At 45.2% G+C, this 23,118-nt stretch overlaps 1 protein-coding gene across 1 annotated transcript in view; it reads left to right on the top strand.

The window, feature by feature from the left end:
- Positions 1-16,815: 16,815 nt before the first annotated feature.
- AOAH (acyloxyacyl hydrolase) overlaps positions 16,816-23,118 on the top strand; it is a 72,739-nt gene continuing 66,436 nt past the window's right edge. Inside the window, exons 1-2 of the mRNA XM_082754802.1 lie at positions 16,816-16,875; positions 17,150-17,304. Coding sequence (XP_082610928.1) covers positions 17,151-17,304 — 154 coding nt within the window. The 5' untranslated portion in view covers positions 16,816-16,875; position 17,150. The remainder of the gene's footprint in view (positions 16,876-17,149; positions 17,305-23,118) is intronic.

The raw sequence follows: 23,118 nt of genomic DNA, 5'->3' as shown, positions 1-23,118 counted from the left end.
GTTGCTTCCCATTCATTTAAATAAAAACAAGAATGAAAATGGCAAATTCATTCGCTCGTGCTGTTGTGTGTTCTGGAAAAGCTTTTAAGGCTTCCAATTCAAAGAGCTTCAGCAGCAGCAAAAAAAAAAATCCCACAAAACTGTTGAAGTTTTGCATATAATTTCAAAACATTAGCAGGGTAATTGCTTGTAAAAGCTATAAAGGGAAAAGAGAATTAAAAAGAGAATTAAAAAAATTTAGCTCCTGTTTTGGAAGTGACTTTTCCTTTGGAAGTTAATATATTCCTTTACAAGAAAACATGAATCAAGAAGAATATGCATCTTTTGTCAGCTGTTTGTCCTGCTTGTAAGGACAAGGAGGAGAGCGGCAATGTTAAGTAATCCTGCACAAAAGAAAGCTATGTGTCATGGAAAGAGCGAGCTCTCATGACTTTCATGACTTCTTTTCAGAAGCTTTTTTTTTTTTTTTTTTTTTTTTAGCATGAAGTACACTTCTATTAAACATTACTACTTGCAGAGAAAATAACATTCTCTTACAAAGAGGCAGGTAGGTGATGACTGTCTTTTGGGTTGCAAAATTACCGTGCAAGATCTTGGTTATTTTATTTGATAAATCTTCTTCTTGCCCTATCCAGGACAGCATTTTGCTCACTCGGGGTGCTTGTTACCAGCATTTCTCTCACATCAGTAGTTCCCAGTAATGCAGGCAAGTCACGTGTGTATGGGAATGTGCAGGCTTGTGTGGGAATCTGGTGGGATCCACTGCCCACCCATCTTTGGCAGGCAGCCGAGCCACAAGGGCGCTCTAGTGCCCACAGCAGCCTCATAGCCAGCCACTGAAAAGCTCATAAAAGGAGGAGGGATGCAAGGGTGGAAGACCAAAAATCTCCTCCTGACAGGGAGGAAGGGTGGCATGTGCACAAAATGTCCCTGAATGCTCGTCTGTCATTGCTTGTTGTTGCACAGGGCTGTGGTGTCTCTGGTGTGCCCAGTTCTGCAGTGGTGGAAGCTGATCATCCTGTGCAGTAACCAGAAATGGAGGGTGTCTGGAGGAGACAAACACTCTTTTAATGCTGTATCCCTGCCTTCCTCTCTTTTGTTGCTGCTACTGCTTATTTATTGCTGACAGGTAAATGCCAGTAGCTTCACTGTCGTGGAAGTCATTCATGTAAGGAGTGTAATAAGATGAATGTGAGATTTTACCCAGGTTTTGTTCCTCTTGAGAGGGAATGAAAAAAAAAAAAAAATAATAATAATAATAATAATAAAGAGTCTAGCCCTTAAATCTTGCCCTTACTCACCTCTGGACATCTTATGTGTCAGAAACAAACTTGGAACTGTGAGCACCTGACCTAAGAAAAGAGCTCTTCCCTTTGCAGGAGCATCAAGGAGCTGGAAATAAAAAGGATTTCACATCCCCAGGACCTCTGCGTGGTGCTGAGGAGAAAAACCCTGCAAGATCTGGAAGACATTTGTAGGACAGAGCCTGTGTCATGTACACTGGCTGAGTTGTCATTGCTTTCCCCAGAGCTTGCTAAATCAGGACGAGACTCGCTCCGTGCTCCCTCACTAGATGATAATTATATTTGAATATTAAACATCCACATGGCTTACACAAGTTCCCTGATTAACAAAGCACTTAGGTTTATCCCCATGCAGCAGAAGAGACTTGATTTCAGTTTGATGAACAGGCACCTAAATTTAGGTGTGTGCTGATGGACCTGGCTGGATGAGGGTTGTGTGAGCAGAAAGGCAATTTTACCAGTTGCTGGGTTTTCATGACATGCTTGCAGGCAAAGCAAGTAATCACTTCTCTGTGTGATGTGGAACTGGGCTGGGTGCCACTGGTTACTTCAGGAAGCTGACAGAGACATTGCCTGATTATTCAGTGCCACTCCAGATGCTTCACATGCCTTTGGGACTTACACAGAGGTAAATGATCAAAAGGGGTACCCCTTTCAGCTTGAAATCAGGCTGAAACTTGAAAGGAGAATGGTGTCAAATGTGCAGTTTTGTTGGGGCAGGACCATGTGTAAAACGGATGTTGGAAAAGGCATGAATTTTTATTGCAAGGTGATTTCAAAGTGCTGATTCAGGGAGCTCAGTTCTGCAGCAGCCTCATGAGGGCAAGGTTAAAAGAAATGGAGGCAGCTCCAAACCCATTTAGTGACATGTATTTACATTTTCTGTTCCCTTCGAGCTGAGAGGCCTTGGAGGTCTCTGACAAGCAGAGCTGTCCTGGTGATGCTTAGCTTGCAGAGACATGCACAGGGCACAGGAAACATTTCCTTAGCCATCTTTCTTCTCCATGTGGAGCGATTGGAAATAGAAGGGTTTTCTAAACTGATGCATTTTTTCCAACATATAATTTCTCTGAAATAGCCCTCAAGTTGTCATGTGGGGCTCAATAGCTTTTGTGGGTTTATACTGTCCTGAAAGAGCCATACACCAAACCCATCTCCCATCTTATTTGTCTCCTGTTTATCGGCCATTTCCTATGAGACGTGGCCCATAGGACAGTCACGGAGCCAGGGGACCCAGAGCAGCCTGTCCCAAGGAGAACTCTGGCCTTGACTTTCAGCCTGGGGAGGATACGGTCCCGAGTCAGCAGTGCCCACAGGGAGGGGAAGGCAAAAGAGACATCAAATATAACTTTGCCAAGTGATGCAGACAAGGGCAGACTTTCTTTTATGCGACACGTAAGGATGTGTCTTGAATGACTTTATTTCAATTGTCATTAGAGGATTTTGCAGCCTGATTGAGCACCGCAGTTAAACTCTCCCTTGATGAAAGCTCGTGAGTCTAATTTTAATCTCGTCGGCAGCCCAGTGTTCAGCCTAAACTGATTGTGTTTTGGGACTCCATTGGGTTGCTGTGGGGGGAGGAAGGATGGTTGTCTTTTGCTTAATAAGAGGCAGCATTTGTTACATCCATATCCTCTCAGTTTCTCTTGAAACGTCTCGGATTTGATGTCACCTTCCCCAGGGGGTGAGGACATCCGCAAAGAGTTTTGCTGTCCCACCAAGCAGCCCACACAAAGCCAGGACAAGCGACATAGGGATCTGCCGGGCTTCAAAAACCAAAGTCTTCTGTAAGTGCTTAAAACGAGGACACTGAGGATGCTGGTGGCTGTGGAGGGAGAAGCAGCATGCTGTGCAGAGCTGCTGACTGCTTGCATCTTTCCCGGACGAAAATGGCTCATCCACAGGGTTCTCCCAGGGCACAGCTCCCTCCGCCAGGCGCCTGCTCCCCCCTTCCTCCCTGCAGGCAGCAGAAGCCTGGTGCATCTCAGTAGCTTGGAGCTGTGAGCAGGGGAACATGTGAAAGGTTCCTCTGCCAGCAGGATGACATTTAAACAGCGACAGTAGGATTATATCTGCTCGTTTTTCTTTTTTTCTTTTTTTTCCTTTTTTACTTGCGCATATTGTTCAACTCACGATACCCTCTGTCAGCCTCAGTCCTTCCTCAAAGCCCTGGGTTTTCTGCCTTGCTGTCCCAGGGTGGATGCAGTGACACCTTACATCTCTCTACCACCGCACCGATCACAAATTGCCCAAATGTTGTCCAGCAGAGCCAGCTTTCACATCAAACGCAAGTCTTGTACTTCTCAGGTTTCCAATACAGTTCAAGCTCCCCTCAAAACTGAGGCCAAGGGGTTGAAATGAGCTTGCAGTTGGCTTCTTCAACATCATATGAGGTTATGCTTTCAGCCAAAGCTTTTCCTTTGGTGAGGACCCTCACAGAGTCCTCCCTGTTAATTTTCATACAACCCGTAAGAGTTTGTCATTTCCCAGCCTCCAATTCCTTATCAAATCCACCAACTCCTAGGTGGATGCATACACACACAGGGTACAAGTGCCTCCATGTCCCTTTCCCCCAAAAAAAGTCTAAACCCAGCACATTTGCAGCTTGACCGTGACCAGGGCTCCAGTGGGCAGCATCCAGATGAGAAGGTATGGAGAATAATCAGAGCCAGGGGCATGCTGGTGGAGGTCAGTAGATTGGTGGGGATGCATGGAGGGGAACGTACGCGGGGAATATTGGGGCAACACATATGAATTTAGCTGAGCTGTTGCTTTGGGAGGGAACCTGAGAAGCTAAAGCAGCCAAAACCTGCTGCTCAGGGTGCTAAGGATCGCGGTCTCCTTTGGAAAAGTTGTAGAGTTACAGGCCTTTGTTTATTTCTAAGATTTAAAGCATAGTAAAAAGTTACAACTGAAACAAAATATGATTTTTGCAGATTGTTTTTCACCATCTATTAGAAATTATACATTGTGGGACTTTTTCTTTCTTTTTTTTTTTTTTTTTCTTTTTTTTTTTTTCTTCCAGGAAACAAGCCAAATTGCAGAAGTCTTGATACCCTCCTTCAGATTAAAAATGCTGGTCTCTGCATAGCCCCAGAACCTCTAACTCCAAACCTGCATAATCAGAAGAAAACCATCCCACCTGCCTGTACCGCTGGCTTGAAAAATAAGGTGCACACTACAAGTCCCTCAACAGTAAGTACAAGAGAATGAATTGCATTATTTTCACCCAAATATTTTTTTCTGGCAAGCTGGTTTGATGAAGAAAGTAATCCAACCTCCCCCCTCCCCAGTTTTGCAGCATATGAAGGAATGGCCATAGCCATGAATCAAAGCTGTGCTCATGGAGGAAAAAAAAGAACAAGCAGTGACTGCCTTCATTGTATAGCTTGGTTTTAATCAAACTTTTATACTCCCAGACTTCAAGGGGCTTCTTGGCAACAGGCTTTTGAAGACAGGTTTCTGAATTAAGCTCATTAGTCAAGTGACTAGCAAGTATTCATTTGGATACTTCACCCTGGTGGGAAAAAAAAAAAAAGAAAGTGGTGTGGATTTAACAATTTTGTTCATGCAGAGCAGAGAAATGAGGCACAGACAGTAGTGGTGGTGTGGTCAGCTTGGGCCTGAGCACCAACTTGCTCTTGATGGCCCTACATGGTGTCCAATCCACCCTAGGATGGGCACCAAGCTGCTGCCATGCCCAGCAAGCCCTCATCAGTGGGGCATTACTGCCTGCTGTCCATTTTCCAGTGCTTTGTGCTGTTTAGTTCCCTGGAGTCTTATACCATGAAGACCAATCCCATCAAGCCAGCAGGAGATGTAGGGGAGCAGTTGCCACCTTCTTGCATTGTGATGAGGCTTACTAGACCCTCAGTTATGGCCATCTGGGGAGGAGAAAGCAATTCCCACTGCTGCCAGCATCCATGTCATCCATGCCAGCATCCATTCGGGCCCCAGCACGGTGGGATGGGGCCACAGCTGCACTTCCCATGTTGTAAGAGAGGGAAAGGCATAGCTGTCACTGCCCGGCTGGCCAAGTTCCTGATGCGAATGAGACTGTCTGCTCCTACTAATGGCATATCAAGGCATCCAAGGTGCTGTAGGAGCACAATTTTATGCCAGGCATCAGAGAAGGGAAAAAAAATGAGAGTAGGGTGTGATTAGAACTCAGAGATGCTCGCCATTTGTTAACGGACTAGTAATTCTCTTGCTGATACATTAGCACATTAAAAAGGCATTTTCCAGGATCCTGAAAGTGTCAGTGAAGGCCCATTTCCATCAGCCACCTTTGCAGTTTCACAGCTTCCCAAGCCCGCTGACGTAGGCTCTGTCGGGCAACGGTCCCTGTTGCTCAGCCAGCTCCGTAATGCGCCATGCCTTCTTCCAGCAGGCCGTGAATGGAAAATGCCGAGATGAGTGCACCCAGTTCGTGCTTGGACTATGCTGTAGCCCCATGGCAGTGTCATCTAACAGGAGCCAGAAGTGCAGCACTGGCTGCAGTTTGGTCCAGAATTTATTTGGGCACCCCAGCCGAAGATGCTAAATGTTCTTTTCCTTCCCTCATGTGAGAAGGATTTGAGCCAGGCTGCGATTTAGTCCTGAAATATTCTGGAACAAAAACCCAGCAGTTAATCTTTTGGGGAGACAAGTATGCTTATCTTCAAGGAAGTAGCTGTGATATGAAAGCAAAAGAGGATTTGATTCTGCTGTTACAATGAAGATAATAAATATTCAACTCAGAAAGACAGAGGTAGGTGCGAGGATGATAAAACAGGTGTGCAGGCTTGGAGTGACAGGTGCTGAATAACTCCTGAGGAGGACCCTGAGATTTACAGAAGGCATCAGGAGATTTAATGTCTCGCATGAGCCGTTCCCTGTGCCCGGGCAGAAGGAGGTCTGTTCTGTCCCGGCGATTCCCCTGCCATGAGCACAAAGAATGGCTCTGAGCAGCCCGTCACACCGGGGACAAACACAGGATTAATAGTGTCTCCCGCTGGCTTGTACCCTACCGAATGCATTGTGGTCTGTGCCTCCAGGGGATGGGAAGGTCTTATTAATTAATTCTCTTAATTCAAGCACCTGTAACTGATTTATGTGCAGTCTAGGGCCTGATCCTGCAGGATGTCAGCTGACTTTGGCAAGGCACACATCTTTGCAAATCCCCAGCAGAGGGGAGCTATGGGATCTTGTGCGGCAGTGATAATTGGGAAACCCAAACCGTATTTTCACCAGTGCATCTAATACATTGCATTTTTTGCCCATCGATGCTACGGATTCACCCTCTTTCTTGCAGTGAGACCGTGCTCAGTGCCACCATCTGCCACCACCCTAGATGCACCATCCCTGCACTCACGGCTTCCCTGCAGGGACGGCCGCATCCTGCCTCTCCCACCCGGGCAGCCACTGGCAAGCCCAGCCAACCTTGGCAAGGACATTTACTGCAGGAGCTGGTCCCGCGCTGCCCAGCACCCTGAGCCAGAGCCACGTAGCTCTGCCGCCACCGCTGTGCTTCAGGATGGCTAGCGTGGTGCCCCTTGCATCTCTCGGGGCAGTGCTGGATGTAAAGAAATGTATTTGTTTATATTTGCCTATCTAGTTCATGAGGGAGAGGTACAGCCATGAAAATGGCATATTTTTAGCACCAAAACTAACTTTTAAAATTGAGTAAGACTGATCCTGTCTGGCCCCTCAAATGGGAGGCTTGCTCTTATTCTTGCACAATAAGGTGTTTCAAGATTATTGTCCTTTTCAATACACATTGAATCTCTCCTTCCTTTTGTATTGTGGAGACGGCACAAAATCATGAAAGCCCTTGAATTAACTATTGCAGATAGGTAAACTAACAGATAACATCTTCTTCCTTTAGTCATGGGGAAAAAAAGCCTGCTTCCGTGTTTTTCTGTCCCCGTGAATGTCTTTTCTAGATGGTTGTCTCTTCTCCCAGGATGTACCCAGTGTGTGCTCACACCTGTCTGCCTGCAGTCTTCCTTCAGCAAAAGCAGCCTGTAATTCTGCCTGCACCTTGCCCTTCTCCAAAAACGCTGAAAGCACATGTTTATGCTGCGGCAGCATTGCTCTGTGGCATGTCCCAAGTGCCCACACACAGGAAGAAGCAGTTTTAAGTGATGAAATACCTGCATGCAGGCAAAATGAGCCATTCTCTGAAATACAGTAAGTGGCTTCCCTTGGAAGGGTTTTTCCTCCCTCTCGCAGATACCTAGTGAGAGAGTCAGGGTGTGAAGGGAAGCTGTGGAAATGGGTGGCCCCGGATGGCCGGAGGGGCTGAGTCCCACCAGCCAAGCCCTGCAGGCCAGGCCTCACAATGGAGTGACTGCACCCAGCCAAAGAGAGCACTGCCTGAAGTAAAGGTGAAGATGGAAAGCGTCCGTAACGTGTGTGCTGTGTAAACTGTGGTGATTGGTAGGTCAGATTTTCACGGCTGAGGTCTTGGGTCCCAGCAATTCAGTGCTGTAAAACATGCTAGACTTTTTTTTGGGGGGATAGGGTTGGAAGATTTGCTGGGTACTCTTCCTATTGCAAATCCAAAACAGCATTTCAGCACATACTTGGGAAGCTTTACCTTGCTGAGAGGAAGGGAATGATTCATTTTCACTTGGGCTCCATAATCTCACACATTCAGGTAAGGTTTTCTGGAACAACAGCACACTTTCCTTGGGCCTGGCTACTCACTGACTGTGTTGTGGGGAGTGAAAACCACGGGTCACAGGAATGCACCTTTGACTTTGTTTCCTGATGCTCTCCAGAGAGCCACAGACAAACCTGGAGGAGTTGTGTCCCAGAGCACCCTCCCTCCTGCATCCCAGTAGAAATGCTTAGGATCCTCTGCAGAAAACAAGCCCACCCTGCAAGGGGAGTCCTACAGTGAAGTGTATCCTCCTTGGAGGTGCGAGGGAGCACAGCGGATGCTATCACAGGTGCACAAGAAAAGTGAGGGCTTGGGAGACACTGCAGCAGCCGATGTGCTTGGCAGGAGCAGGACGGGGTCACCTCTCTGAAAAGACAAGCCTGATAAATATAGACAGAGTTTGGGATAAAAGTTACAGCTTACCTTCATCTGCATTGATGATAGTTATTTTTGCTAGTCATCAAAAGAAACTGCTGAATGTAGGATTAAAGCAAAGAAATGATGTAGACACATAAATTATGAATTTTTCATCACGAATTATTGCCTAAAATAGTGTGATGCACCAAATAGATCTAGGGCAAGTGTTCTCTAGTTTTGAAGGGCTGGAAATGACACCAGTTTCAGAGAAAAGAAAAATACTTTATTTCTGTATCTTAAAAAAATTGGCCAACATTCCCATTTGTCATCCAATAGTTCCTAATCTCCGTCTGCAACTTTTGCTACGGCGATGCTTCTAGGTTTTGGCTGTTCATCTTAAAAGGCTTCACTGGGATGTATTTTTCAGAAGGTCAGTGCTGCGTATGTGCCAAAACCCAGCTGTCAGGAGGGGATTAGAGAACCAAACACTGAGATGTCCACACCCAGCTGGTAATTTTGGGAAAGGAATGTGACCCTAGCTTTACTACCTCTTCTCACTTCCCCACCACTATGTGCTCAGGAACTTGCAACACAGGTTCATTAAAATTTCTTAACCAGTTTTCACTTTGGCTTTCACATCAGGCCTTTGGGTCAAGGAAGCACTCTTTCCAGAGGATTCCCAAGGCAGGATTTTGGCTCTGCCTCCCCTGAAAACCTCACTGGGATGGCAGCTCTCTCGAGGTACCTGGGTCTGCATGAGGGTGGGGAAGAAGAAATGCTCCTCCCTCTGCTTGACAGAGGGTGAAAAGGGAGAAGGCTTGGGTGGAAATAAAACCCAAGTGAGATCAAGATACTGAGATCACTGGATAGCTGCACTAATATCTTTATTGTGGCTACCAACCCTCTTGGTGACCCCGTGCTGATGGCACACCTGTATGCCATGCTACTCTTCTGCCCCAGACCAAAAGAAACTTTGGTCTACTGCCTGCACAGCTCCTCAAACAAAATGAAATTCCCTGTCACTCTCACATGTTATCTTTTATCTGGGCTTGCACAGACACCACTGCTGCTGTATTGCTTGAAGGCAGGCTTATTCAGTCTCACTGCTGGGCATCTCCAGCATCACGGCTGCCCAGAGAGCAGCGCAACCATGTAGCATGCACAGGGATGGAATAGGTTTGAGTGTACACAGTTTGATGATTGCTATAATTTCTGCTTCCTGGTAAATGCTGCCTCACGTTTCTTGGGGTCCAGCTGCTGCTTTGTGCTCAGGTGATCTCCAGAAATCCTGATGTGGCTTCTTCCTTGGCTTTATGTGATGGGAAATCGGTGAGGAGTGGCAGACTTGCTGCTGGGGTGTCTGCCTGCTACCTCTGTACGGCTGAAAGAGCCACTTTGTTCAGTCTCAGAAGCACAGGAGAGGCTCACTTCTCCTCCGGGTGGTGAAGCTCTCTGTGTGAAGGTCACTCAGTCCCTGTTTTGTTGGTCTTCTGGGCGTAGTGTCAGACCAAGATGTTTACTTGGGTATGTGCATTGTGAGAAATGACTCCCATGAGGGGAAGGAGGTTTGTTGGAGGTTATTTAACACCCTTGAGGCTTGTTAATTTATGTCCATTACTTTTAATATATATAAGCGCTGAGTCTACATGATGAATGGTGGCAAATAAATAGCCAGGAGACAAAATCCACAAATACTCCAAAACCTACTCATTTATTTTCTAAGCCAGAAAGAGGAGGGAGATGCTACTTCCATGCCGTGCTTCAGTAACACTCCTGATTCTTCCCCTCTCAATTATCTGGCTGTGTGGCTTTTACCTTATGTCATTTAGGCAAAGAGAAGAGAGTTTAGGATCAGACCTGGATAATCCTTCTCACCTGCTGCAGTGTCCAGCATCTTGATGTAAAATTAAAAGAAGAAAGATGATCAGGAAAGCCCAGCCAACACGTTATTGTGGCTGTGCATATCTATGCAGGAAAAAAGAGTTGGGCCCAGCATCAGCAGGCTTGGAGCACTTCATTGTGTTAGAGCAATTGATTTGCAAGGCAGAAGATTGTCTGCTCTTCTTGTCTGAACAATTTAGTTGGCTAGACTTTGCTAATGCATATGGTCATACCCCTCATATTTAATAAACGTTGCATTGGGCATATATCAGGTTTCTAACAGGATTCAGTAACTCACCGCTGGGTATTATAGCTCTTTTTTATGCATCCAGAGTGTGAACAGAAAGACATCAGAAAGGTATTTTAACACAGTGCATATTTCTCTGAAATGCTATTTATGTTTCATTGAACCAGCTAGTTAAATCAGCTGCAAAAGACCGCAGAAGGCCAGTAATGAGAGTCAGCCAAACAGTCAGCCATCCCACCGCGCACAAAGGACAGTGTCCTGGTGGAGGATTTAATGACTCCCATGTGTGCTGAGGGATCGGAGAACAGGTGAGATATCCTGCACTCAGGGGACATCTTGAGAGGAAAACAAATGTCATGCTTTCTCCCTCACTTATGTGGTTTTATAATCCTTGTGTCCCTGGTTTTGGTTCTTGCAGGGCTATTCCTAGTTGTGAAGGCAGGAGTCGTGCCTGTGGTACCCAGCTCCCAGTCCCTTCTGGGGGGAATTAACTCGTCAGATTTGCATCAAGGCCAGCTATACGCCTGACCAGTCCTGACCGAAAGAGCCTGAACAAGTACTGTGGTGTTTAGCTGTTTTTCCCTAATGTCCCAAATTTGGGAATGGGCCAGAAAAATGACAATACAGTGATGTACATACTGATTCCAAAGCAAGAAAGAGATGAATCTGGGGGATGTCCAGCCAGGGTAAAGCAGCAGAAAGATGGAAGAAAGCTTCTCCTAACACAGAGCTACTTCGGAGAGGCATATTTCTGCTTTACGGTGAGGTGGCTACAAATGGTGGTAATTAAAACCAGCTGCCCATGTCATCTTCTCATATATATGCAAGGCTCAACCTCTGATGTCAGGATAGTACATCAGCATAAAATCTGCTATAAAGGAAAAGGCAGACTGTTGCAAATAAGTCCTTTGGGAATTTTCGGTGATAAATCCAAAAGATCAAGAGCAAAGGGCTGACCTGGTGCCTGAGTCTGGTTTGTCTAACACCAAAGAGTGGCAGTGAGGAAGGGTGCAAGCTTCACTGGCCATAACCTTACCCCTAGCTCATCTGAGCTGGTGAACTTGCAGTCCTCCAGGTGCATTGAGTACTTTCATGCAGCCTGACGTACCTACAAAGAAAGAAAATTCTGTTCGTGGCTGGCTGACCAGTCACTTGCTTAATTAATACTTGAAGAATCAGCTTGTGCTGCCTTGGTGTATTTATCTATGGATGATGGATGCTGTCCCTGCAGGGTCATTTTGCTGATGGAAACTGTCCAGCTCACCTGCAGGTCTTTTAATGTTGAAGCAAATCAGCAAAACATCTCTTTGAAAAGACAAAAACATCCTTCAAACCCAACGTTCCTCCTATTATTGAGCTGAAAAGTGCCATCAATGGTACTTTTGTTGCACAGGTCCCATTTCTGAGCAAAGAAGTCCCAGTGTAAGCCTCAAATAATATATTTAGATAATCTTGTGAAATGTGGTGTGCGCTAAAAATGCCTCCTATGCCATTTGCTGTGTACCCTAACCCAAACACTGGGAATAATTACCTTTTATTTTTGGCACACACTCTGTGTTGAGATGCAGAGGCTGTGGAGCTGCATGCCTTTGGTTTGTGTGATCAGAGGAAAGATCAAACAGAGCAAATGTCATCCAACATTTATTTTTCTTCTCCTTTGACATTGTGCTCTCCCATTGTAAACACCTCAAACCTGGCAGCACCTGGGGCGAGCTTTCCCCCACCAACATGCCCTCAATCGGCGCCAACCCTTGTGTCTAATGGGTGGTTGCATTTCTGACAAAACCAAACACAACAGCGATAGCTCCGCAGCAATTGGTGCGGGAGGCTGGATTCTGGCTTGCTGAGTGAGCTACAAGCTATTTATGGCCAAGCAATAATGGGAGAAAAATGCCATCATGCTGAGTTGGTAATGCTTGGCTCTTACTTCTTCTGGATTTAAATGAGTACCCAAATTGCAGGGCACTGCAGAGTCTGACCCAGACTGAATGAGTTGTATTTACATCTGGCTCTTAGTTACTCTATTACCTAAGTGCTCCAACTAAGCCCTTCTAATTAATCCTTTCTCAGTAGCAGTGCCGTACCTGCTTGCCCCCTACTTAGCAGATTTGTTTCTTTTGTCTAGGTGATGGCAAGAATTAGGTCTTATTTAGACATGAACAGGCTCAAAATTGTGACCACACAACTTGAAAGGAAAAAAAAATTTACATCGGTAAGATTACTCGTGAATTTATAGTGACATTTGTACATAGTGAGAACACAACAGGCAAGTTTGTGTTTTTTTTTTTTTTTTTGGACTTAGGTTAATCAAGCAAGAAAATGCAACACCAGTAATGAAGCTGTATTTTTCATGGTTCCCTGTCTAAAAGTCCTAAGAGTCTTGTTGAGTCTTGTTTCCACATTTTGCTATATTCAAAGCTGAAGTAGGCAGTCAGTGACTTACATTTCCAAATGCATAGATATCAATGGCTCTTGCAAGCTGGGACAGTTAATTTCATTAAAGGTTGCAGAATAAAGGATAATCATCTCAGCTACAGCTTGGCAATAGCTTGGAACAAATTTTCAGATAGGAGTGTAGGAAAATATTGCTTTAAATGCTTTCCCTGCAGCTTTGAATGACAATGAGATTGAGAGAGACTCTGAAATAGATGCATAACTTGAACTGCAAGCAGCAACTGATAAGGAAACTGGGGCAGAGGGAATGACTCAGTTGGATGTGGTGCAGAAGCAAATCCACATGGGGCTTTGGAAATGTTCATCCATGCCAGTGATAATGCGCCAACCGTGGAACTGATTATGACAATCAAGAAATCCTGAGAGCAGCAATGAAAAATAACAACACAAAGAACCAGAGGGAACCTCAGCGTCAAAGGGCACAAAGGACAGCGTTTGGAAAATAAAAGGAAGAGAAGGGACTGAGAGGATCTTTGATCTAAAGGCTTCTTCCTGCAGGTTTTATCTCTTCAGCCAGAAAAATACAACGCATATGTCTATTCCCTTAAGAACTGAACAACATGTCAAATAAGGAGAAAGAGACAGAGAGAGAGACAGGGAGAAGACCTCCCAAAATAACAGTTAGTCATCATAAAAATGCTTGCATGAATGTGACAGAAGAAAAAAAAAATATATATACATATATATATATATCTTAAAAATAAATATGTAACAAAATCTAACCAAACAGTATAAAAAAGTGCAGTAATGTGTGCAGTGACTTGGACATAATAGGGTAGATAAATATGCAGTGCCAGCTGATCTCCTTTCGTAAGATGTCTATTCCATATTTCAAGGGAGCATATCCCTTTTCCAACTGATCAATCTCTACTTCTGACAGGTGACATATATACTGATGCCTATTTGTCCCATTTCGTGGCCTCAAGTGAGTATTTTCCATCCCCTTTTCTTTTCATGGTCTTTTTTCAGTGTGTCTGCCATGCACATAAACAGGTCTTCAGGGACCCATTACAGAAAGCAACACTGAGAATAACTCCCTCCTTGCATCTCATTTTGCACTTTTAGTGGCAATCACATGAAGGATCCCCTTTGGGGAGACTGACTGTTTCCTTCAAGAGCTCTGGCAGTGGTGTTTAAGCCATTATTCAGAAGATCAGAAGACCTAAATCTGTTTCATTGCATCTCTATCAGGGGCAACAACAGGGGAGGCTGAAACTTTACCCATCCTCTAGCTCATATTGAAGTACAAGCAATGAAAGAGTGTTATGGGGCCTTTGGACCCCAGAAACCACACTCCTGCTCTTAGGACCCACCACGGAGATTGTATTTCTTCACTAGATGTGCACACACACTGCCGCTGTGTCCTCTGCACTCACAGAAATTTAGGTTGGATTCTGCTCTGCTTCATCTGCTTTGCCTCGGGTTTTTTGGCAGCCTGGCATGTGTGTACATTTCTCTCAGATTGGCCTAAATTCAGAGAGGCTTGGGGGTGCAAATAGAGAGCTTGAGTCAGGAGATACCAAGTGGGGCGTGTAATCGTCCATTAGTCCTCGTGACCTTCTCTGGGGCCTGTCATCTGTTGGCAGCCAAAGCCCTCTTTAGGTGGTGTCCCCCATGCACCACATTTACTGCTGGCCTGCGTGTGGGAGTCAGGCAACTGGTGTTAGCTCTGTGAACCTCCTTGTACTCTACAAATCCCCAGGAAGCATAACCTGGAAGGATGTAATCATCTCCTGTGTCAAGCAGGGTGACCCCTATGTGTGCAGAAGGCCAGCACACCCAGTATTGGAGGAGGGCAGCACCTCCTGAGCCAGGTTTGTCCCATCTCTCTTTTTCCTGGCTTAGATGTTACGCACAAATGTAATAGAAGTGTTTATGATCAAATCCCTTCCTTTGGGACAGATTTGATGTGTTTTATTTTACCTCCCATTAACCTCTCATTTATGTATGATGCTAAGAAGAGACAACATCACTTGTTCCTTTGCCAAAGCCAACCTGGCAAGAGGCAGGCCTTGCTATCTGATTTAAGAGGGAGAAAGAAAGATTTAACATTGGGAGGGGTCAAATTCCCAGCTGGTTTCTAATTCTACACGTGCGTATCCCCTGTTTGTCTGATCAAATTGCATATTTCTAAAGCTTCAAATTTTTCTGTAATTGGTGTAAGAGCTTCACAAATGCATGAGGTCTAGTAAAAAAACAGCACTGCATTACATGTAATTCTGGGTTATCTCACCACTCTTTTGAACCTCAAATGCAAGAAAATAACCCCGCCGATGAGGGGATAGAGCAGTATGCTGTGCAGGTTTACACATCAGGGAGCAGCTTGGGAGCTGGCTGTATACTTTCTAAGTACTGCTGTTTGGATTTGTGTTTCACTACAGTGATAAAGTGGAAACCATTCCAAAGACCTCAGTGCTAGCGAGATTTTTTTCCTTGTCTATTATTAGCACTCTGCTTTAGCAGCAAGCACTCATGAGCCAATACGCACAATTTTAAAGGACTTCAAAGTGTCATCGGGAACCAAGTGATATGTATGTTAAAAAGGGTTTAATGGAGCTGCAGTCACTGTAGCACAGCGGCTTTTTATAGCAAGTTTTTACAGCGTTAAGAAAAACATCCTGCAGATTTCAGTAGGGCTGGCATATGGATAAGGTACTTTGCACTATGATTTTTGTTTATCTGCTATTTAAAAAAAAAAAAAAAAAAAAAAAAAAAAAAAACAGAAAGAGGGAGCTGCTCTGAACATTGCTAGCTATATGAAGAACGATAAGCAGGAACAGGCCTGCAAAGCTCAGCAACAGCTATTAGCTCTATTTTGGGTGTATTTTTTTTCCCTAAAAAAAGGAAAAACATACATTTGCAAGCCAATGTCTTGGTTTAGGGAATGAATATATACAGTGATACGTACTCATATTGAAATTGTTAACTTTTTTTTTTTTTTCCAGAGCCACTGGATTACAAAACCATGGACCACAAGGCAAATTGTTCCCCAGAGCTGAGGCAGGCTTTTAGTGACCATCTCTGAAAGCGCCTTAGGTTGGGCTCCTGCTGAAGAGAAGTCTTAAGAAACCATTCACAAAAGCCATGTTAAATACTAGAGATGACACAATTGCTGTGGCGTCATATTGATCTGCAGGACTAGCTGAGGATTTGGTAGGGAATCATTGATTTTAAAGATGAGAAACTGCTGATTTATATTATCCGTGTTTCCCTTTACAGCGCCATTTACGAGCCTGCTTTAATTATGCCTGAGAAGTCTGTAGAGGTGCCAAAGGAGACAGGCTCCTCATTGCACTTCAGCGTCCTGCAACAAAAGCCTGCCCACATCTGGGAGAGCCGACCATGAGTCTTCAGGCCAGGGAATGGCTGGCTGCAGCCTCGTCCTCAAGAACCGCAGGAAAACCCTTTAGCTGTTGTGCCTGCCTGAGCAGGGACAGATCAGCATTTCCAAACCTCACAGGCAGCTGAGGGATGTTCACAAGGCTGGTGGGAGCAGGGCTGCCCCAGCCCACTCCCAGATGTGCAGCTCACTTCGCTCCCACTGTTGCCATCGTGCCAGCAGCTGCCAGCCCATCCTCCTGACCTGGTCTCTGCTGCCGGCAGCCTCTTTCTGTTTTTTTTTTTTTGTTTTGTTTTGTTTTTGTTTTTAATTTTATTTTATTTTTATCCCATCCTCCTGTACAGAAACCCTGCTCTAAAGAAGCAGAAGGAGAGTATTTATTTATTTATTTATCTGAGCGGAGGAGGGCAGAGGAGTGCTGGGCCCAGGGGGGGGAGGAAGGGTTTTGTGGGTTGTTTTCTTTTTGCAACACTAGTTGCTCAGGGGAGTGTCTTGCGTTATTAATGCTGAGTGGCTCCGGCAGCTGCTGTGGTTTTAAGGTCGTTAGTCACCCACTGCTGGTGCAGGAGAAGCGAGAGCACTGAGCCAGAGCTGCTCAGGCAACCCTCTTTGTCCCGCCAGGCCGGCAGGTTGTGAAGAGCTGCAGGTGGGGCTGCAGGCCATGGGGGGGTGTGGAGGGCAGCAAGAGCTGCAGGGACATAGCCCCCTCACCACAGCCATGGGGCGAGTGTGGGGTGCTCCCTGCATTCCATAGGGGCAGACTGGGGAGCAGCCCTGCATCGTATTTTACCCCCCGCGGGAGCTGCCAGTGTGATAGGGATGCAGGATGCTCCCCGCGCATTAAGGGAATGCAGGCGCACGTGCGCTCTTCCCATCTGATTGTTGTTTGGTTTGTTTTTTTTTTCTCTCTCTTTCCTTAGGATGAGGGCCTCTAGGCAGACATTTCTTAATTTATTCTGCATCCTCTGGCTGCTGCTGCTGCTGAAGGCTGCCTCTTGCTCCCCTCTGCCCAGCGGAGACGACTCACCGCCCCCTTTGCTCCCCTCCGGGCTGTACAAAAGACACACCTGTGTCGGTATGTATGCAGGCTCTGTTTGCCCGGCCGGCTACTTCATTTGTTACTGCACCGGTGAGCGGAGCACTGCTGTGCATGTCGTAAATCACTCCTTTATCTGTTCCTACAGCTGTACTGCAAAATACCCAAAGCCTTTGGCGAAATTATCACTTAAGATGTTGCAAGGCCAGCGTGGTGTCTGGAGTTATTTTATGATTTTGTTTTTGAGCGGCTGCTTCCCAAAGTTCACGGTTTTTTGCTCTACAGGGAATGGTGTCTGAAGCTGTGGCTTCAGCGTTTATAAGTCTGGGACCTGGAAAACTGGCGACAGTTCCCGATGCTGGCGGTGGGTCAGGCTGGGTGGTGTGTAGCCACGGGAGGACACGCTGTCCCCTGGCTCATGTAGGGTCTCCTCGGTGATTCCCTTTCCCAGGAGACCACTCCTGAGAGTAGCTGATCCTCGCTTGGGCCACAGATAAATGCCTGGAAGGTTGTTGTCCAAGGTGCTTGCATGCTGCAGCTGAAATTCCCCAGGACCTGGCGGCATGGCTGATCCCTGTGCTGGTTTTGGGGCCAAGGGATGCCAGCAGGGGGGGACATCAGGGTAGTCCCATCTCCTGCTGTGCAGCCAACAAACTGCCAGGGCTCCTTCCTCCCATCTCTCCTTCTCATGAGTGTATCCTGCACTTCCCATGTGCTCCCTGAACAGGACTGTGGCAGCCCAGCTGAGGTGGGGGGGGTGCGTTTTGGCAGCCCCCTCCCACAGAGCCAACGTGCCTGTGGGGATCTCCACAGCAGCTGTGGCTGGGAGCATTGTGCAGCCCTGACACCCCTGACTAATTTCTTCCCAAAGCAGAACTGGTGACTGGTCAGCGTGACCTGGGGGTATCTCTGCGTCAGAAGGGCTGTCGGTGTGACACTCTGTATGCCTAGAGGGATGTGGCGGCTTACATCTTGCATGCACACAAATGTATCAACCACATCCATCACTTAACTTTATGACCCAATGTTTTACACTGTCTTTTTTTTAGCTTTCAGGGCATTTTTAATAAATCACGTTGCAGTTCTCCATGCCTCAGAAGGCAATATTTCAAGCAAAAATAATTTTCATTGTGTCTCAAGGAGCACAATTAGAAATAATTCTAAGCTTGATTGAAATTTTGTTGTTGTTGTTTGTTTGTTTCCCACGCTCCCAAGCCACCCAAAGTGCGGATCTGAGCAGTGCTGAGGCAGGGTGAATGGAAAGCAGAGCGAAGTCATGGACTTGAGTAGCTCCAGCCAGGGCTCAGCCGCCAGCCAGAAAATGAAAGCAAGTGGTGAAAAGCAGAAATGGCTGCCTGGGACCACTGCTGCTGGAGCAGGTAGTGAGAGGGAGATGGTGCTTTTTAATGGCCAGATCTTTAGTCAGCAGCACTTTTAATGGCATGGAGGAAGAGGTGAGCATGCTTCCCCTGGGATTATTACAGCTGAATTTTTAAATTTCAGCTCCAAATGTTGTCTGCCCTTTCCAGCTACTTCATGAGCACCTAGTTGCCCCATTGATGCACAAAAACCCTAAATGACCCCCAGAGACCTTCACCACTCCTGTAAACCACAAGAGAGAAGTCTGCGGGGCACTGAAGCATCACAGGGCAAGGCTGGTGACCACAGGCACCCCAGCAATCACCCCAGGGATTTGTGGGTTAGCTGCTTTTTTGGCTATCTCTTGGAAAGGAGGACAAGCTGCCTGTGCCTCTTCCCTTTCACAAAGAGGACAGGGGTGTTGGTTGCACTGGAACAGGGGTATCATCTGGTTTGGTGACCAGCCCTCCTAGGAGCAGAAATGAAGTCGAGATGCACCACATCTCTGGGAGGGCAAGTATAATTTCCTTTCAACAGCTTGACCACAGACACTGTTAGCTCAGTTTTCTGTCTGGGAAGGCATCAGAAGAGGACTGTGAGAACTTTCTCTGACTTTTTGGCCATATAGACCAAGGCAGTATTTTTAACATTAGAGACACCCACTGCGAAACATAGAGGAGTTTTCTTGAAGAAATGGACTTTCTCAATTAAATGCTTGGTCAGGGGACTAATCTTTTGAAAACATTTGTCTCATTTTTTTTCTTTTAAGTGAAATGAGGTGTCTGCACATTGAATAGTCATTTCTGAGCACTGCTCTGTGTGCTCAACTCACATGACAGAGATTACTAAGTTAATAGACAATGCCAGTGACAAAATAGATGCTCTTTCAGTTACAAAACACAGAAAATATTTTCCATAAAATCTTTCCACTGAAAGTAAAACCCACCTCGAAGAAGTATGCAGAAATTATATGATGGGAGAGTGAAGTACAGCTCTGGTACCCCAGCTGAATGTGTTACAATTTGGTCACCCTTTTTCTGCTCCCCTTGCTAGCGGCATTCCCTGGGTAGGCACCATCTCCCCCAGGATGTTCTGGTCATACTGGGGAAATGGTTGGGTCATTTTTGACGCATTTTCTTGGGGAAAAAATAATTATTATTAAAAAAAAAGGCTGCTTAATTCAAAGAACGACTTTTCACAATTGACTTGGTATAAAAAATATATAGAATATATATATTATATATATAATCCCCCTAGAAAGGGATTTAATGCTGCTGCCTTTTAGAATTATAGAAGAAAGAGGGAAAGAACCTGGTGATAACCCTCTTGGCCTTGAGATCAGATCTAGTGTTCCTACGTAGTTCCTAAACATCTCCAACCTACTTTTAAATAGGTACTAGAGAGCAGAGCTTCCACATGGTCTTTCCTTTGCCCTGTCTTCAGAGAAAGCTTCCCAGCACCTGACAGTCTCTTTTCTCCATCTATGAAACTGTCTCCTGCCTCCCCAGGCTGAGGAAATGCTCCCTCTTTTGCATGTAGTGAAACCAGCTCAGGTTCTCCCTCTAGTCTTCTTGCAGGCCTTGCATGTGATGTACGCTTCTTCTTTGTCCCAATGACAGGTGAAATGGCTTTCATATGTTTTCCTCTATGTGAATACCCATGAAGATGCTTTTTGCTCATGCAAAGACAGCGAGTTTACGGTCTGTGCACTGTTTTGGGAGCTGGATTTTAGATTTGGTTTTAGTTTCTGGGTTTGTTGTTAACTGGCAATATGTCTTAAGGGGTTTCTTCAGGACAAGACCTAGAAAACCTCTTGCTAGAAGCAGCCTGAGAGTTTCGTTGGGGCATCCGGAGAGCAAGATGCTGTGTGTTTTTCTCTCAAGAATTAAGTATGAGTGTGACCTTTGAATACCCAGCTCAGGCCTTTGACATTTCCCATCTGTTAAATGAGGAAAATACCACCCATTTCACGAGGCAAGTAAATGTTTACTTAAGCTAGTACTAATGTACCCAAAGATAGTACAGTAATCCCAGTAACTAGTAATGCCAATGTTAATATTTCTTTACATGTAAGATGATGTCCATTATTTATATACTATTTCTGAAAAAGTTGTAAAGCTTTTATTCCCCTTCTGAATTATGACAGAGCAATTAAAGTGTCTGCAAGTTGTCCTGTACTCTAGCAAAGTCAAATTCGTCCAGATGTGTCTGAACCACACTCAGGAGAGGCAGAAGTTGCCCTGGAAAACAGGGGAGATGCTGAAAGATAGGAAGGAACTGCTACATTCATCTCTTCCAAATGGTGAAAAAAATGAAATTTGGGGAACTGTAGATCAGTCAGTTAAGCATCAGTTCCTGGAAAATTCATGCAGTAATTAATCAAAATTTTTTCAAAGCACCTTTCAAAAATAAATATGAATAAGAGCCTAACTTGATTTATCAAGGAGAATCAGTGTCAGAACAACCTAATTTTCTTTGATGACAGGATAACAACATGTAGACACAGAAGAAGCAGTAGATGCTTGATTTTAGTAAGGCTTTTGGCACCACCTCAGTAAGTTTCTACGCAGTGGAATAAAACTGGTGTATGGCCTTGTTCACAGAGTAATTACAAATAGCTCACCCTCTATGCGGAAGGATGTACAAAATCAGATCTTTCTTAGACCTCAACTTTGAATGTAGTATCATTCCATATTTTGTTTAGCCTGGATAATAGAGTGCTATTAAATTAATAGCTTAGATAAAACTGAGAAGGCTTGCAAGTATAGTGTAGGGCAGGATTAAATTCAAAACAGTCTTGAAAACTTGGAGTGGTTGCCCCCCCCAAAAAAAAAAAAAAAAAAAGAGTCATTTCAACACAGGTATGCGGATGAGGAATGGCTGGCTAGGTAGCATCCCCAAGGAAGATCATTTGGGCTTGTAGTGGCACAATGATGGCATGCTGTCAGGGTGAACACACACACTGCAGACACCAAGATGTGTGAACAGGAGTTAGCTTGCAAGACATATGAAGTAACCCACTACCTTTCCCAGCACTGACAAAGCCCCTGAGGAATTTCTGCATTCCCTTTTGGGGCTGTCCATCAGGAATGAAGCAGAGTGACTGGAGATTTCAGAGGAAAACAAACATAAACTATAAAGCATGATTGAATAAATTGGAGTTAATTAGTCTAGAGAGGACAAACTTGAGAAAAGATGTTAAATCTGTCCTCAAAAACATTAAAGGGGTGATTTATCCTCCAGGATCCTAACAGACACAACAATAAATAATGGAAATACATACTATTCAGATTAGGGGCATTCAGGTTAGGAAGAGTGTGTACTAATGGTAACAATAAGTAAGCACTGTCATCAGTTCCTGAGGAGGCTGTAGAAGACCTCATTAGAGGTCTTAACAGCTCTATCCCTTAGGAACAGCACAGACACCATTGGTTAGCTGCTAGACTAGAGGTGTGTGTAGGATGGCTTCTTCCCGGACGGCATTTCTGGCTCTCTCTTCTGTGACTGCAAGCATCATTTGCAAATAGCAGAGTTTATTTATTTTCTCCCCAGCAGCAGGCTGCCTTGCTCCTTTTGCCGATTAACTTTGGCTGCCCTTTTTGGAATGAGGCTATTAGTCAGGGAGTGCTCGATACACCCAGACAGCAACGCTTTCCATCTTCTTCGCTAGCAAAGCGAGATCCTGTGGGTCAGCAGCCAGGGAAGCAAATTTCACCGCCTTTGTGCTCAATATAATGCCATTCTCAGTAACCTTCATGGGTTACCTCTTCCGTCCACCCATGAGAACATAATTCCTAACATATGAGGGTGTGTGGTTTTCAAACATATTTTCAGCTCTGGTTACATTAAAAAATGCACGTTTCAGAGCTGCCCAGCTGTACAAAACACTGGTTTTCACCTGTGTTGATTTGTGTGATAGTCGATGTACCCAGCAGCTCACCTCTGTGCATGGACATGGGGATGAAATATGCCCAGAGTGGCAGCAGGACCAGTGGCATTCAGAGCTCCCCAAAACTTTATGGAATTCACCAAAGGGGGCTGGAGGCTTTTCATCACCATGCTCAGACAAAGCGGCTGTGCACATATTGTCTGGGGAAAGTCTGGGCTTGGTTTCGATTGCAGTTAACTCGGTATGAAGCTGCAGCACCTCTGTTCCCTTCACTGACATTGGTCAGTTAACACAGCAGCAAAACTTGGTCTGATGATCAGCAACAAATAGCATATTTAACTGCAGCCTTTTTTGCTATGATTGTTCATCAGACAGAAAAACCACAGGCATGAGTAGTGAGGAAGATATGAAAGCAACTCTTAAAAAGGAAATATTTTCTACAACAATTTCTATTTTTTAACAACTGATGGTAAAAATTTAATTTTCAAGATCACCCCAAATCCTATTGAAAGTTTATGACTATAAAATGTAAATATATCTACTGATCTCAATAAAAGGTGTGCTTCGCATACCTACCTATATACGTACATTTGGGTGTAAATACA

This window comes from Aythya marila, assembly GCF_965140915.1.
Source record: "Aythya marila genome assembly, chromosome: 2".
Taxonomy (NCBI): Eukaryota; Metazoa; Chordata; class Aves; order Anseriformes; family Anatidae; genus Aythya; species Aythya marila.
This window is presented reverse-complemented; position numbering and strand designations above follow the sequence as displayed.